This window comes from Wyeomyia smithii, chromosome 1, assembly GCF_029784165.1.
Source record: "Wyeomyia smithii strain HCP4-BCI-WySm-NY-G18 chromosome 1, ASM2978416v1, whole genome shotgun sequence".
NCBI lineage: Eukaryota > Metazoa > Arthropoda > Insecta > Diptera > Culicidae > Wyeomyia > Wyeomyia smithii.
Window position 1 is genome coordinate 47,914,141 of NC_073694.1, and position 16,421 is coordinate 47,930,561.

The following is a 16,421-nucleotide window of genomic DNA, read 5'->3' on the forward strand; positions in this document are numbered from 1 at the left end:
TACACACTTCAATAAACACTTGATTTTCCCCGCAGGCGTTGAATGGCTGAAAACATACAAGTTGAGTGGACATTCCTGATGTTCTACCGTCCTGAATAGTCGGATGATACCTAGTAGGGGGGTGGAAGCTGACAGCGAAAGTGATTTCTAGCTCAAGTGTTTCAATATTGGCCCGCCAAGTGGCACGTATTGAAGGAAAAAGGTAAAAGTCATGCATCTTTGCGACAACATTCTGCGCTTCTCTGCCTAGCGTCTTGTGTAGAGATAGCGAGAGAGAGAGATTGTGGAAGGTGTTTTCTCAGAAGCGTTCCCATGGAATGGATGTAGGATAACAGCAGTGTACGGGAGCAATTTCCTTTAGTATTTTGTCACGCACATGTTCAGTAATTGCCGTGACTTTTGAAATGAATAGCATGTGCGGTAGCAGCAACTTTTGTGCAAAGACTAACATACAATGCTGTCTGTATATAAATTTTTAAAATAGCATACTTTATCGTTGTAATACCTATTTATTTTTCGTTTATTATAGCTAATCGATAACAAATCGTAAATGAGCGATGCGCCGAACATGTTATTATTGTCTGTTTAGCAATAATGAGGCGAAAATTCCAAAAATGCACATCGAAATTCTAGGTTTGCATTACCGCGGCCTTCTTATTTATATTCTATCAAATGAAAAACCTGATAAAATGACGTGTAACATACCCCATTAGATGTATCCAAAAGTTCTAATTCCAAACTGTGACCACTGCAGTCAGATTGCAGTTTACACATTGCCTCTAGGACAGATTAACATTTCCTTATCGCTCGGAGTTCAATTTATCACAAGCTGTTCGGAATCTATTTGCCTTAGCTTTAGAATTTTGTATAGCGATAACCGTTTAGCATATATTAATCATATCTTCAAAGCCCTACATACACACACATATTGCATCTGCAAGCAAGCACATATTCTACCTGTCGTATGTGTTACGAAACTGCTCCTTACGGCAAAGAGGATATTTACCTTTCCACAGTTCCTGTGTTTCTCTCGTCCGTCAGGATTGTCCCCGGGCCATAATCAGTGGTGGTTGTGTATCTTGGGAACGGCTGCCAGTGGCAGGCATTACGGACGTGATGCCCGAAGGGCCACATTGTGCAGCCCAGCGGTCATAAACGATATATGTACGGTTGGCATATCATTAGTTCGGTTTGAAGTTCATTCTATTCGAAGTAACTTTGCTACCAACGAACAGCGGTCCCGCTGAATTACGGGATACATTAGTCCAGATTTGGAAATTTGTGCTTTCAGCACTGCAACTGCTTGTGGCTGTGTGTTTGGGACCGAGGCGGAGATTGTGGCTGCACTGCAAAGCACGCACTGCCAATTTAACGACCGTGCAACATGTTTCATATTTGAGTGACCGAAAAAGGACACGAGCGAACTCTGCCGGTTCCGTGCTGCGGTCACACTGTCCAGGTCATTCGTCATTGTCATCATTATGTCATCGTTTGGTTTAATTGTTATTAGATGATGAGTTGATTGTATGCAGAAATCGACCACGCATGGCATGACCGGAGAATGGCTTGCGTCGACCTTGCGACATACATAACAGCTCCAGCAGTGCTGCAACTGCTGGATGCTGTCCCCAGGAGAGCATTTGTGAGCCATGTGGTTGATATGAATTAGATTAGGAAGCGATTATACCGTGTCTTTGGGCGTGTGTCTTACTTTGTGGCTGCCGGTGACATAATGAGTGATCGCAACTTACACTACTAGAAGTTCGGTTATATGTTAATGCAATGCAGTTGAAGATAGAGAAATATGATCGATGATTAACCGACAATAATTTTTGATGTAATTAGGTATAAAGCTTGAATCGGTTCATGGTAGGATATATTGTTTCAAGCAGTATGTTTCATAGCTCTTGTAGTTGATCGCCTTATACGTAACGGAAATATTACTTTAACTTTATAAATATAATAGTCAGATTATAATGTGTGTTTCCCGATGGTCTGTAGGATTTGTACCGCGAAAAACAACGCGCCATTTCGACACAATTACCAGTTATATTTTTCAATAGTAAACTAGCAAAAAGTTGAGTTAAATTTCAACTAGTTGAACAAAATTGAGCAAACATCTGAGTCGATGTCGACTGATCCATTTGGAGACTCTCCAGACGCGAAGAAACATCGCAAGAGCTATGTTCGCTGCCGATACGTTGCAGGGTAGAACCGATTGTCCTGCTACTTTGGGTGCAATTAATCTGAACGTGCAACCCAGAGCACTGCGGAACAACTCCATGCTGAGGATACCCTTTCAACGCACCAACTATGGACAGAACAGCGCTTTGGTCGGTATACAGCGAGTTTTCAACAAGGTATCTTCTGTTTTTGATTTTAATTTATCACGTGATACAATCCGCCGTAGATTTTCTGTGTTTTTTACTACAACTTGACGAATAAGGAAGTTTTTGTTGTTTGTATCATATTGTACTTATTGTATTGTGGCTAACTGTTAATAACTGTTTTTAGTTTAAGACACTTAACCATCATTGGGACATCTGTTGTCTGTTGATGTTGATAAATAAATACTCAATTTTGAACAAATAAATACTCAATCTGAAAACGATTGAAATTTTTGAAGGAAGCTGAATGATTTTTCTCCTACATATTCGGTATTCTCAGCAGAATGTAACCAATGTTGTTCATAATGGAATTTAACCCTCTAGTGCTCAAGTTAATTTCTAAACGGGCTTCGGTAAAATCACTATGAATCATTATAAACACTTTTTAAGTACATATTAAAGCTTTTCAAAACTTCGACTGAAGCCCGCCAAATGGCGGTATTGGGCACTAGAGGGTTAAACTTCGCACATGATATTTCTGTTTATTTTTCTTTCTATCGACGCGTTTCCCGAAAAACACTGAAACATTAAACAACTGGTAAACAACCAAAATTAGGACTATACAGGATTTTTTGGACCATTTGCCGTACACAGCATACACGGGTATGCAAAAAGATGCCAACATTTGCATAATATAAAGGCGCTTTCATAGAACTTTTTTCAATCTTCATTACGAAGAAAGAAAAGTGTGTTGCTAATTATTATGGTAAATGTATATAAACTGTAGAGCTAGACTTTCATTCTTTCAATTTAATAACGAATAAAAATATGAAAACACAATTTTGAATGTAATACTACCTTAAAATAAAAAGAAAATGACAACTGCAATGGATCTAGTAATCTCTTGAACATTAGAACATTTTAAATGAACAAAAATACGTCCTTAGTTCCCCCTTTCCTTTTGGTCACAATTGAATTAAACTAAAGTCGCTTTTTACGCGGGGGATACATGCCGCGTAAAAAAAAAAATCGGAAAAGTGACTGTCGCCGATCTATTTCTTTATATATAAAGTAGACATTTCAACTTAGAAAAGTTCCAAAACTTAAGGACTGTACCAGTTACTATACCTGAGATATCTAGATAACATATAAAGATAAAAAATGGTATAAAATGCACTTATTTTGAGAGAAAATAAAACCTACAAAAAACATGTTTTTGACAAGGATAACAAAATAGTTATCAATTGTAATATATTTTCAGAAAGGTAATCAATTAGGTTTTCAGAGAAACGTGTGGTTATGTGGTTTTATGGGTTATTATGAAAGGAAGAAGATAAAGCATAACAAAATGAAGAAAATGAGTTGAGTTTTCAACTTTCAGGTGTCAACTAACAATTTGTAAAGAGTTCAGCTGCAACTACCTGCGGCCAAGCGTTTATTGATTAGGTTTTTGGAAAAACGTATGGTTAAGTGTTTTTTTTTTTTTGGGTGAAAAAAAAGATAGTGCATAACAAAAAGATGAAAATGAGAAAAAAACATTATTTCCAACTTTGTTGGTCAGCATCTTCTTACTCCCAGGAGCTCCCGGGCTATTTTCGTTCATGTTTCAGGTGTCTATTAGCAATGCCAAAAGAGTTCAGCTGCGATTACATGCGACCAAGCGTTTAAGACCGTTTTGAAAAATTTTAGTTTTCATAGGAAATATACAAAATCTGAAAAAAAAATTTTTGCTCATGATAACGGAATTACTAACTAGTGTATTATATTCTCATAAACTTTATTGATTAGGCTTTTAGAAAGACGTGTGGTTATGTCGCTTAATGGGTAGAAAAAAAAGATAAAGCATAACAAAATTAGGAAAATGAGAAAAAATTATTATTTTAGGCTTTGTTGGTCGAAATCTTTTTACTTCGGGGAGTTTCCGGGCTGGGTTCTATTTTTTTTTTATGTTTCAGGTGTCTACTAACAACACCATTTGCGACCAAGCGCTTAAAGCTGCTTTAAAAAAATTTATGTTCATAGAAAATATACAAAATCTTTAAAAAAAAATTGATGATGATACCCAAATAACTTTTAAGTGTATTTTATTCTTATAAACGTTACTGATAAGGCTTTTCGAAAAATGTGTAGTTAAGTGGCTTCATTTGGTTGAAATAAGACGATAAAGCCTGAGAAAAAAGAAAAATGAGAATAACCCTCATTTTCAACTGTATTGGACGACATTTTTTTACTCCTAGGAGCCACCAGGCTGTGTATGTTCCAGAATATTTGTACAAAACGAAAACTAAGAGTTTTAAGAGTTTATCTGATTAAGGTTAACAACGGGTTTAATCAAGGTGAACAATGTCAATGTGAATTTTATTCGTTTATTGATAGTTTTTATTGATGCTTGAAGTTTTCTATGAAGCGATTTGATTCATATTCATATTTAATGGATTTTTTTTTAAATTACAATATCAAGAAACTTCCGTGTCGGTGGCGGTGATAGATTTTTCATTACTGTATAGGCGGCCTAAGAAAAATTTAAAGATTTATACAGAAGCAGAGGAGGTCGAAAATAGTTATGTTTGTGCTACGTAATTAATGAAGGTTGATTTATAAATTTAAAATATGTAATAGAGTAAAAGACCTATTTTCGGCCTATTCGGCGGCCGTCATAAATTCTTTTCTGAATTATCGATCGGAAAAAATGAAGCTACTTGAATGTTGCCCACTGTTTTGACTGTTAAGCTTTTTTAAATAGCCTGGTGCTTTTGGGTACGTACAAAATGCTTTCAAATGCGAAAAAACGTGGGAGTTTAGTGGGCTATTCCGGCCTAAAGATCATATTTCCAGCCTACATGGAACTCCTTTTTCGGCGTACGTCTGATTGGTTATTCGCCTACATGTGGTAGGCTAAAGAAAAACGTAGCTCTACGTCAAAAAATTGAAATTTAAAAAAATATATAAAATTTAAATAAAACGAGTTGAAAAAGCAATAAACTTTGATTAATTTTTTCCTTTACCTTTGACTGCAGGAGTTTCTGGCAGCACGGCCATTGGTAGGCGCGTTAAAAATTACTCCGTAATATTTTCGCGTAATTCGAGTGTATTCTGCTGGATTTATGGAAGAAGAGTCTGAAGTTTGAATTGATACAAAAGTTCAAGTTTGTATTGTGTGAAGTTGGCATGAAAAAACGATATAATGTGAAAATCGTCCGTCAAAATGTGTTTCAATTTTCTGTTTTTTTTTTGTAAGCCACATCCAACGAAGAAAAAAATGTCAAAGTGTTACGTCATACAGTGGCAAGTGCTATAGTAAATGTTGAACGAAGGCAGAAGGAAAAGGGTCGAAGAACCTATGCACCTAAATCTAAGTATTCTGCTTTTATTAGTTCAATTATTGCTTCATATAACTAGCGTCAGTTAGCAAAAAATGTTTCAATAAGAAAGCGCTAGAAAGATAATTCTAATTGGAAAATTTTGCTGTAACACCTGCATTGTCTGTCTGTAGGGATGTGCAAGTTGTTACGTGTTAATCGATATTTTTTCGATATATACACAGAAAAAAAAATATTTTAATTTTAAAAGTGAAATAAATCTACAAGCAGTAAGTGTTATGTTTAGTTTTTGCGTTTCATGCGTCTCGTGTGAGCAGTGCACTGACGTCGGCAGGGATACTTTAAATACCCTGCCTGCATTCAATTAACCGTTTTGAAAATAATTGGTCTTTTATTTGTTTATTTTTTTGGTAGATGCCAATCTGGGTGCATTGCTTACAATATGTCGAGATTTATTTTAGCGTGGTTTTGTGGAGTCGTTTCATTTGCTAAAGCTCTGCTTGAACAATCAGAATTGCCCCAATAGGTGAGAGCTTTAAACCTTTGTACACGCTGGCTCTAACAACACGGCACTAGTAGCATTAGAATATAATTCAGAAACTTATCGCGGCCTGACTGAACGGTTATGGACGTTTGGGTATAAAACTGACCCTTGTTTTATGATTTTTCTAGCTTTTGAACAAATATTGAAACACATAGACAATTTTTATTAATTATGTGAAAATCTTGTTGGTCGGAATAGCAACTAAATTTTGATTGCGATTGCTTTGGCATTTTATCAATCAACTTAGAATTCTGTCTTGTTCAATATGCATATTGCATTTTTTAAATTTTTGAGCTATGAGTGCATGAAACTTTGCCAGTTTTTATACTCAGTAGGTATCTTATAAATACAAAACAAAAGATTATCGGGGCGAAGCACCGTGTCCTCTCGTGTATGTGTCGGTGAGAGGGAATACAGCGGTCGTACATAATGCTCCGGTGTAAACGTGTTCCCGGCCTTGGTGAGCTTTGCTCATCTAAGGATTATCGGTGTATTGTGATTTCCGAGATGTACCAAATCATTATTTCGGAGACTGTACGCCCGTTAGTTCTTTTTTAGCACGTTACGATTCAGAGTAGGTTTCGTTCGTTCGATAAATATTGTAATTATTCAATCGCGACAAAGACAAACCCTGCATGGATGCCAAATCTGTTTCTGTTTCGCCGGGTCCCTTGTTTTCCTTTTTTTTTCTTTTTAATAAAGCAGGTGTTTTGGCTTTTTCGTCATACCAGTGGTCGGCACGCTCTTGTTTGCTTTCGGAGAAGATAGTTCAGTTTCGCGCACGGTATTTTGACTGCGCTCAGTGTGACTAACTTAATACAGCGCTCTATCGGTTAATTAAGCTGGTACCAATAGTTTTCGTAGTTTACGGTCGGCGTACGGTTGTTGCGTTTTACGAAATCCATTCGTTTCTAGGTGAATTTGAATTAAGTTCACGGTATTAAACGCGAAGTTTGGTGTGATACAGACTGTTAACGATTGCGCAGTTCTATTTATATCGTCTCCTGGTGGCCGGTTGCCCAGAGACCCAGAAGTAACCATATCGTGCGCGAATTTGTGCAGAAAAGATTGCACCATCAACCTCGATGGATCCAGAACAATTCCTTTCCACTAAAACTAATTCCTTCCTTTGATACTTGTGGATGATGCAGAGGATTCCTCGGTCTCTAGTAGCAACAAGTATTGAACTAACACTCCCGATATCCCTTCCTCTATTGATCTGCATTGGGCGTGGCCAGCTTCGTTATTGACCAGTGAAAAGAAAGATCACCAGGAATTGTACACTGAAAATGGTTTGCTACTCCTAGGCACCATTTTGACGGTTCTTTGTGCAATTTCAGCTGATTCTGGTCAATCGCGGGCAACACACGGGCGATCAAATATGCTATGCTATGCTATGCTATGCTTTTTTCCTTTACCTTTGACTGCAATTACATTAAAAACAACTACAAGATTCAATTTTTTTGTTAGAAACCAGTTTGCTGACTTTCAGGGGGATGAGTCAAAAGTTATTTTTTTTATTTATTTGAAAACAACAAAACATTTAGGTAAAATTAATTAAAAACAATGTTTTTTCCTGACTCTATTATAGATAGGATGCGTTTGTAAATAGTTAAAAAATCGGAAATTATATAAGTTAAGAACGCAAATAAATAAAATTTTATTATATCGACATATAGCATTCTGTTCACTTTGCTAATCGATGCAATTGCACCGAAACTGCCGAGTTGACAGAAGGCACGCTAACGACCTTTGCTGTTCATCATTTCGAACCACATAATAAATCAGTTCAGTTTGGGCCTTCAGCTCACCAACATGTAGCTTTTAAATTAATAAACATACCAAACGATCCAGGGTCTTAGCCTTCAAAATCGAGTCCGACCTGTATTCAAACATTTGGAATCACCGACACAGAAAAAATTCGGTTACTTCTCCGCTCCTGTTTTTAAAATACTGTCTGCAGATCGTGTTGACGTAACATAACATCACATGACAACTAAAATCAGTGCGCAAATACGAAAAAATAACCAAAACTGTGTGTTTATTATATTCGCCATAACTGTATGCACAAATCGGGCAACTCATATCTTTGTTGGGGTATGTGACCACTTTACAATGATTGGACATGGGATCTCGTCCTGTCGATGGGCAATATGTAGCCCGAAACCGGTAGACGAAAGGTAATTATTATATTATCCTTTTATATCTGTAAGAGCAATAAGTGTCTTGTCTGATCACTCGTCGTGTTCCGTCTGCGTTCGCGATTATTATATGGTATGTGACCATCATGATCATTATGAATAAACTAGTTAAACGTTCTCGGCGTTGCCCGGAGTCAAAGGTTTTTAAATTAAAAATCATCTCTTATATTTCACTGCTTCTTTGGCACAACTCACTTCAGAAATATAAGGTCACACTTTCGTGTTATACTTCCATCATCACTTAAATTATAATATTACGTCAGGACTACCACTTTCAGAAGTGGGTATTGGGTATACTGCCCAAATACCATTGTAGACTATTTTCCAGAAATCAGAAGTGGTCATCTTGGAATTCGAAAAGGCTCTTAGGGATGATTTCTGGCCTATGAATATTATCCTGTTTCTAAAAATATCAACATTGTATGTAATTTGACCATTTTTTAATTTTTCGCCAGCATTCGGAAGTTGTCATAAAGGAACGATGACATGTGGATTTTTTACACCATAATATTTTAAGATGTTAGATGTAATGTAGAATTCGGTAGCTGTACAAGAAAACTAAAGGTTTTCTATTTACTAAAAAAAATTGCTATAATTCACCGAACTACATGGAATTTGAAAAATCGTGGTTTTTCTTGCCTAATACGCTCAAACCAATATTTCGACAGTTTTCCTTCAGCTAAATTTTTTTTGTTCCCAAAGATCTAGTTTAAGTAAATTTTTATTATTGACTCGCACTAAATGAAAACATGAGTTGCAATGAAGTATTTCTAGGTAGAGGTTTTTGAGTTTAGCTCTGATGATCTGTAAGATTGCTACAATATTCTTAGTGACGTAAAATATGATTGAGATGTTTGCATATATTTTGAAACCTTTGACTCCGAGCAACGCCGAGAACGTTTAACTAGTTTATTCATAATGATCATGATGGTCACATACCCCAACAAAGATATGAGTTGCCCGATTGCACATGTGTGGTCTCCGTGGTTCTGTGGTTAGCGATGTCGTTCGGCTAGCTCTCCCACACGGTTGTGATGTCGGGCTCGATTCCCGATCAGGTCGAGGATCTTTTCGAGCTGGAAATTTTCTCGACTCAGCACTGGGGCACGGTGTATCGTTCCGCTTATCCTACAACATGCGAAATGTGCCAAAACCACCAATATCGATAACGAATTCTCTCAACTAATCCTAGTTGATCGAGACCACTATTAGCCCTCCCGGCTAGCGTGCGATATTGTTGTTGTTGTTGATGTTTGCATATATTTCAGATGTTCTGGTTCTCCAAATCGTTCTTGAGTTTAGTTCAAATGATATACTATATCAAGCACATCATGTACAATGTCTTCAGCAACGAGATGTCTACACAACTCCTTCGGGTGAAGATGTATGATGTACTGTCATTTCCTACACCACATATCGATACTTAAGAATATCACTTCGTGTGCACATTCCAATCAAAGACTTCGATGTCATTGAAATGTTTCAATTTAAGGGCCGTTTACATCCATCTCAAGCGTTTCGTTTTTTTATGTATAATATAATCTCATTTTTTATCTATTAGATTTCCATTAATTGTCTTATTTCTTTATTTTTGTTTATTCGACAGATTTCCCCATTTATCTATATTTGCTGAACATCAATGAATCGTCATCGCTTTGAAATTTGCGTTGGAGGTGAATGAGGCATAAAAAGTCGTAATGTTGCATTCTTCACACAGTTCTGTTAATAATTTCTCATTTTTAAATTACCATTATACCATAACTTTCCAACACATTACTTTCCTGCGTATTAACGAACATTTCAATGTAGAAAAAATCACATGTCATCATTTCAGATTTTGAGGTAAAGACAAATTAAGCATATGAAAGTCATAATGTTGCATATTTTACGTAGTTTCGTGAATAATTTTCTTATTTTTAGTGATTTTTAGAGATTAGACGATTACTTTCCCTCAAAAATATTTCCTGTACATCAACGAACATTTTAATGTTAAAAAAATCTTATCTACTTTGTATGTTTTACAACCTTGGAAAAGAAAATAAAAAAATCGAAACGTTGGTGTAAGAAAAAAATTTTACCTTAAAAAATAAACTTTAAACTCTTGGTACTCACCAACTATATGCACAGCTGACACAAACTGTATTGCATATTAAACATCAATCTGTTCTCTAACCATACTGAATAGATTCATCGTGCAAATTGTCAAGCATAATTGTTAAACTCAAATCAAAGTTTGAATGTCAAGTGATGCCATATGGCATCACCCGCCGGGAATGGGTTAAAACATATGAAAAAAACTATAGGTATTGTAATTTTCTGATAAATGCAGGTATCTGCAAATAATCGATTCCGATTCGCATTATTATTGTCAATTTAAATGCAGAACGAACTTTTCTTTCTATAGTCGTGAAGGTATCAAAAATCTCGTGAAATCTTAAAATATTCAAATTTACAAATTTTAGTTTAGAATAATCTAAACAACATCGACTCGAAGTTTGGAAAACTTCAAAAACAGGTGGAAAAAATATTTGAAAAGATTCGTCTGGCTTTATTCTACTAAAATTATGCTCTAATTCCACGTGGCATTCGTTGCCGTATGCACTATGACACACTTGCATTCCTCGCCTGTTCCGACTCACCGCATCGAGCAGAACCTGGTTTACTAGCCCAAAACTATTCACTATTTTGTTTGCATTCTAATCCTTTACCATGCTTTCGTGCATTCTCGTTCCGCCCATTCCATTCTTACATCCTTTTGATCCACTACGAGGAACACCGGGCGTTTAAAACGGTGTTCATTCCGGTAGCACGGTTTTCTCTCTTGCTATAAAACCACGGTTCACTCACCTCCAGGGCTGAAGCTCCGGACGGCAGTCAATTCCGCTTTTCGCTGTCATTCGAAGCGCTGCTCACTGCTCACGCATGCCAGCCAGTCACGATGTACGGCGCTCACAGCACAGCATTTCTGGTCACATTCACATCGCACACAGCCACCAAACAAACGGCAGCAAGTTCCACTCCTCCAGTAAGGCTTTTCAGTCTGCGGATGACGTTCGTTCGGTTAAGAACATTTGTCTGTTCTTGGTGTTGAGTTTAGTTAGCAGTGTGACAGGGTCTGCGTTGTTCGATAGAGGAGTGCGGTCGATTTTCAAATTTTTTTCGTAGGCGGACTGTTTGGATCGTCATTTGGGTTAGAGGGCTGAAAAAGCACAACGAAAACATTGCCGGTCGGTTAGTGGCAGGGTGACACGGCGCCGGTAGGAAAGTGCAATTGTTTGGCGATAGTGTTAGGCCCGATCATTGGTGTGTGACGCGAAAGAATAAGAGAAACGCTAGTCGGGGTTTTTTTTCAGTTATTTTGCCCATCCGGAATGCTATTGTGTTACGGCAGAAGGAAGTCGATTGAAAAGCTGCATTGCATTCGTGTCGGCATTTGACCGGAGAAGGATTGGTGCGTTGCGAATATTTTAGCGCTGGAATCGAGTGGATAGGCGAATGATTGAATACGATTAGTTCGGCACAGGCCAACCAACGAACGGCAAGCTGTTGCTTGCTGGTGGGAAATTGCAGTTGTAACAACAGTGGATAAAAGAAAATAAAGAGTCAAGCTCTGTGAAGTGGTTTGCGTGATCGGCTCTCAAGCGTTTCGATCATACAGGTGTGTTTATGCTAGTGGTTGTGCAACGGTGTGGTAGATCGATCGTGCCGAATATGATGATGATCGCGTCCGGATGGATTCGCACCGCTGCTGGTACTAGTGGCGGTGGTTGTGGTGGTCGTGGCAACCGCGGAGGTGTGTTGCCCTCCACTACTACGGCGTTCTTGCTGCTGGTGATGATTGTAACGGTTGCTGCTAGAACCCCGATCTCGATGACTCTGGAGGAGCACATTAGCGATGATCCCGATTTGTCTCAGGTACGAACCGGGTGCTAACCTGTTTTGTTTCTGTAAAATTCTTTTACACTAAAACCGCTCTCATTGTCGAAACTGTCGTAATGCGCATTATTATGTACTGTAACCTGATACTATTAAAGAGGAATTTAATGCAATCTCATCTATGGATTTGGATCTCATTTTCGCAATCAGTAGTTTGAGTAATTTTGTACACATGACATTACAACTCAAATACAGGTTTTGAAAAAAAATGGTTAAAGAATAAAATGAGAATCCTGAATCTTCATTAATGATTGTTACTTTTTTCCAAGAATGTATGCACTAAAAAAATAAGGTTCTAGATTGTAATGCAGTTTACTCAAAACGATGTTTTTTATTTTTAAGTTTTTTGAAGGTGAATGAATAGAATACATTAAAACTTGTCCATATATTGAAAGATAAGCATCTGCAGAAAATTCTTTATCTAAATCTAATTTTTCAAAATTTTGTTTTTCAAAAACAGTAGAATCAAAAAAATTTTGGCCAATAAAGTTAAAGTGGGAAACAGTTTCAATTTTCTTTTTTTTTTATTTCAAATTCTGATTTTTATCATGGTAACAATTTTCCACATTTCATACCTTGATCAAAGTTCTGTAGATCCTGTTGTTTTTAAGCAGATTTTTTTGGAAAAAATTGGGTCTTTTCTGAGCAGAAATCTAGTTTTTTTAGCTTTCTAGTATCAAAAGCTGCTTAAAACTAGAGGTTTCACTGAAATCTGAGAGGGTGCTTCCAGTGGGCAGGTGAATTAGCGTGGAATTTCTTTTGTTGAAGTATCGTTTTACTTCGATACCATGAGTTAATTAGTAGTCTATTTATGTTGCACATGAGCTTCAATAGAACGAATTTGTCAAGTGATAAGTACACACTTTTCATTCCAACGAAAATATTCATTTATAACCTTAAAGAAACAATGTGGTTGAGTGATCATTTTGTTGTTTATAGAGCACTTTTCCCATTACTGGTTTTTGTTGAAGGTTCAAAGCACGGAACCATCATAATTGCTTTGACAAGCAATGTTGAAGAACTCCAGTCATCTGGTAAGGCAAATGTACCGTTTACTGCAGTCGATCCTAGAGGTCGAGTGATTTTCTAGACCAGTTTTGCCGGTTACAGCACTCTGTCCACTATCTGGATATTACCAGTAACCAATAATTTACAGCTTCTTTGTATATAACTTGGTTATTTTCTTCATTCATGGAACCTTACGGAATGAAGCGAATGATGGTACAGCGGCATAAACAGCATAACTGCGAAGACATCGAATGTTTCCACGGACCTAACCGCCGCGACGGAGAAGAATTGTTTATCAATAACAAAAACCGCTTACACCGCAGTACGGAATAATGAAACGAAAGAATCGAAAAGTGGTTGGCACAAATCAAATGATTTGCAGGTTTTTCTTGGCGGGGAAAGTTTTGCCTTAATTAGCAACGTTGAGTGATTTCGAACAAAGGAATCGATTCCAGCCATGGTCGTGCACGCAGTAAGAGGTTTCGCACTTCCCAGAGAAAATAAGCGAATTTGTGCTTTGCTTTTAACCATTGAAAATATATATGTTAAGAGATGTTAACTATAATGAAAGATATTTAAGAGGTAGGAAGAAGGTATATTATATTCAATATTCAATATTAAAATACTCATTCGCTACCGTAAAATCGTAATCAACATTTCGTTGTACATCAATTTAATATTAAGATAATAAAATTTAAAATCTTTCGAAATCATTAGAAATGGATTCGTACGGATTTGGAAAAATATCAATAAACAATGTCAACCATCTACCCTATTGGTAAAAAGAACAGGAAGGGGAGGTTGATTTTTTGCTCAAATCCTAAAATTTTGCTCAAACTCCTCACAAACAGAAATCTTGCGGATGGTTATGGTTCCAGAGTAAAGAATCATTTCGATGCTGCTCGAAGGCTTTTTGAGTTTTATTTTTTATCGCTATCGCAGTGGGTTTCGGGTTTCTTTAATGTAGTTTCTATAAGTATATTCACTCAATATATTGGAAATTGGAAGTGAAACTAAATTTAACATAATGACTCTTGTTTCAAAAAAAAAATCGAATTAGGACATCATTTGAACATGAGTGAAAACGAACACACTTTACTTTAAGTGAATTGTGATACTAAATTTGAGAATGCATTTGTAAAACAATCACTGACAGACATTCAACACGTTCACTGACGTGGTGAAATTTTCTGATAATTTTTTGCCTTTCTCCTAGAAAGGTATAGCAATCACTACAAAAACTAAGGGTATAAAAGTGCTCAAAAGGGCCGAAAGCGTTATCACTCGACTTAGTTCGACGTGCTGAGCATTTTCAGTATGTGTGTGTGTGTGTGTGCGTGCGTGTGTGCGTGTGTGCGTGTGCGTGTGTGTGTGTGTGTGTGTGTGTGTGGGGGGGGGGGGGGGGTGCGTGTGTGTGTGGGTGTGGGTGTGTGTGTGTGTATATAACGCTCTCCCAATCTCACTCGATTTTTTCAGAGATGGCTGAACCGATTGCAATGAAATTAATTGCAAATGAAAGGTCTATTTGTCCTATAAGACCCTATTGAATTTTATTGTAATCGGATTTCTAGTTTAGAGGTTATGTATCAAAATGTAAAAATCACGAAATATCATTATCTCAGAAACGACGCAACCGATTTGAACAAAATTAATTTCAAAAAAACAGGCTTCCTAAAAAACCCTTAACTTTTGAATTTCATTAAGACTGGACATGTGGTTCAAAAGTTATGGAAAGAAACGTGTTCTCGAGACTATTTAATCTCACTCATGTTTCTCAGAGATGGCTGAACCGATTTTCATAAGATCGGTGTCAAATGGAAGGTCTAGTTGCCCCATAAGACCTATTGATTTGTTTTGCAATCGGACTATTACTTTGACTGTTATGTCTAAAAATGTGAAATTCAGCTATGAAAAGAAAAATATTCACAAGACTACCTAAACTCACTCACTTTTCTCAGAGATGGCTGACCCGATTTTCACTCAATTAGTGTCAAATGAGAGGTCCAGCTGCATCATAACACCCTATTGAATTTAACTGTAATTGGACTGTAACTTCGTCTGTAATGTATCGAAATGTGAAAATCACGAAACTTCATTATCTTAGAAACTACACAACCGATTTGAAACATATTGATATCAGATGAACGGGCTAGTTAAGGGTTAACTGATGAATTATGATTAAACAAGTGGTTTCATAATTCGGCTGCTCTATACGTTCCCATTTCATTTGATTATAATCGAACTTAAGCAACCGTTATGTATTCAATTGTTAAAACAACGAAAGTCTATTATCTCAAAGATTACACGACTGATTTAACATAACTTTAACATTTATCTCTTAAGCTTACAAATAACTAACTTCATAACAACTTGATATGTGGTTCAAAAGTTATGGAACGAAAAGAAATTCGAAGACTATTTAAAACTATACCTGCTTCGATCAATATATGTGGCCTCAACTTAATTCAAATGTGGTTTAGTACTATTTGAACGTTCCCGGTATCGCTCGTGTTGAAATTGTTCGAAATTAAAGATCATTTCTTTTATTTCGCTATTTCTTAAGCACTAACAATACGTCAAATTTCATATTTTATCCTTCAATTACATCAATATTTAGAATACACCTTTATAGGATTGTAGTGTTCATGTAAATCTATTTTTACAAACAATAAGTTTGAATGAGAAAGGCTGGATCTGACCGCTAGGTGAATTAATTTAGGTTTTTTTTGATAGCAGATTCATCATCCAGAACCGTTAAATTGGGTCTAAGGGGCGGTTGAGAAAAATGTTGCGGTGTGTTCAATAGCTGATTTTTTTTATTTCCATCGAGTCGATCCGAACCGGAAGCTCGCTCTCTCGTTAAGTTCTTTGACATTTCAAAATATTTTACATGAATCCATGACTAACAAATGCTTTGTATGTAGCAAGGGCACTCACCGAGGATCTATTCACTAATAAGATTTTCGACCAAAAATAAAAAGCAGACCTGAAACCAGATTGCAGACACTTTCTAGCAATAATTTAACCTTCGCAACATTTTGTTGTGTTTCGTGGTTTCTATAATTCAAAGAGCCAAATTTTCCAC

At 36.7% G+C, this 16,421-nt stretch overlaps 1 protein-coding gene across 6 annotated transcripts in view; it reads left to right on the plus strand.

The window, feature by feature from the left end:
• Window positions 1-11,382: 11,382 nt before the first annotated feature.
• The window catches only part of LOC129718644 (fasciclin-1), a 432,194-nt gene continuing 427,155 nt past the window's right edge, over window positions 11,383-16,421 (plus strand). For 3 of the 6 annotated variants that reach the window (XM_055669620.1, XM_055669617.1, XM_055669618.1), the window contains exon 1: window positions 11,383-12,307. In XM_055669620.1, the coding sequence (XP_055525595.1) occupies window positions 12,059-12,307 (249 nt within the window). In that variant the 5' untranslated portion in view covers window positions 11,383-12,058. The remainder of the gene's footprint in view (window positions 12,308-16,421) is intronic. The other 3 variants (XM_055669619.1, XM_055669621.1, XM_055669622.1) reach the window with 2 other exon arrangements.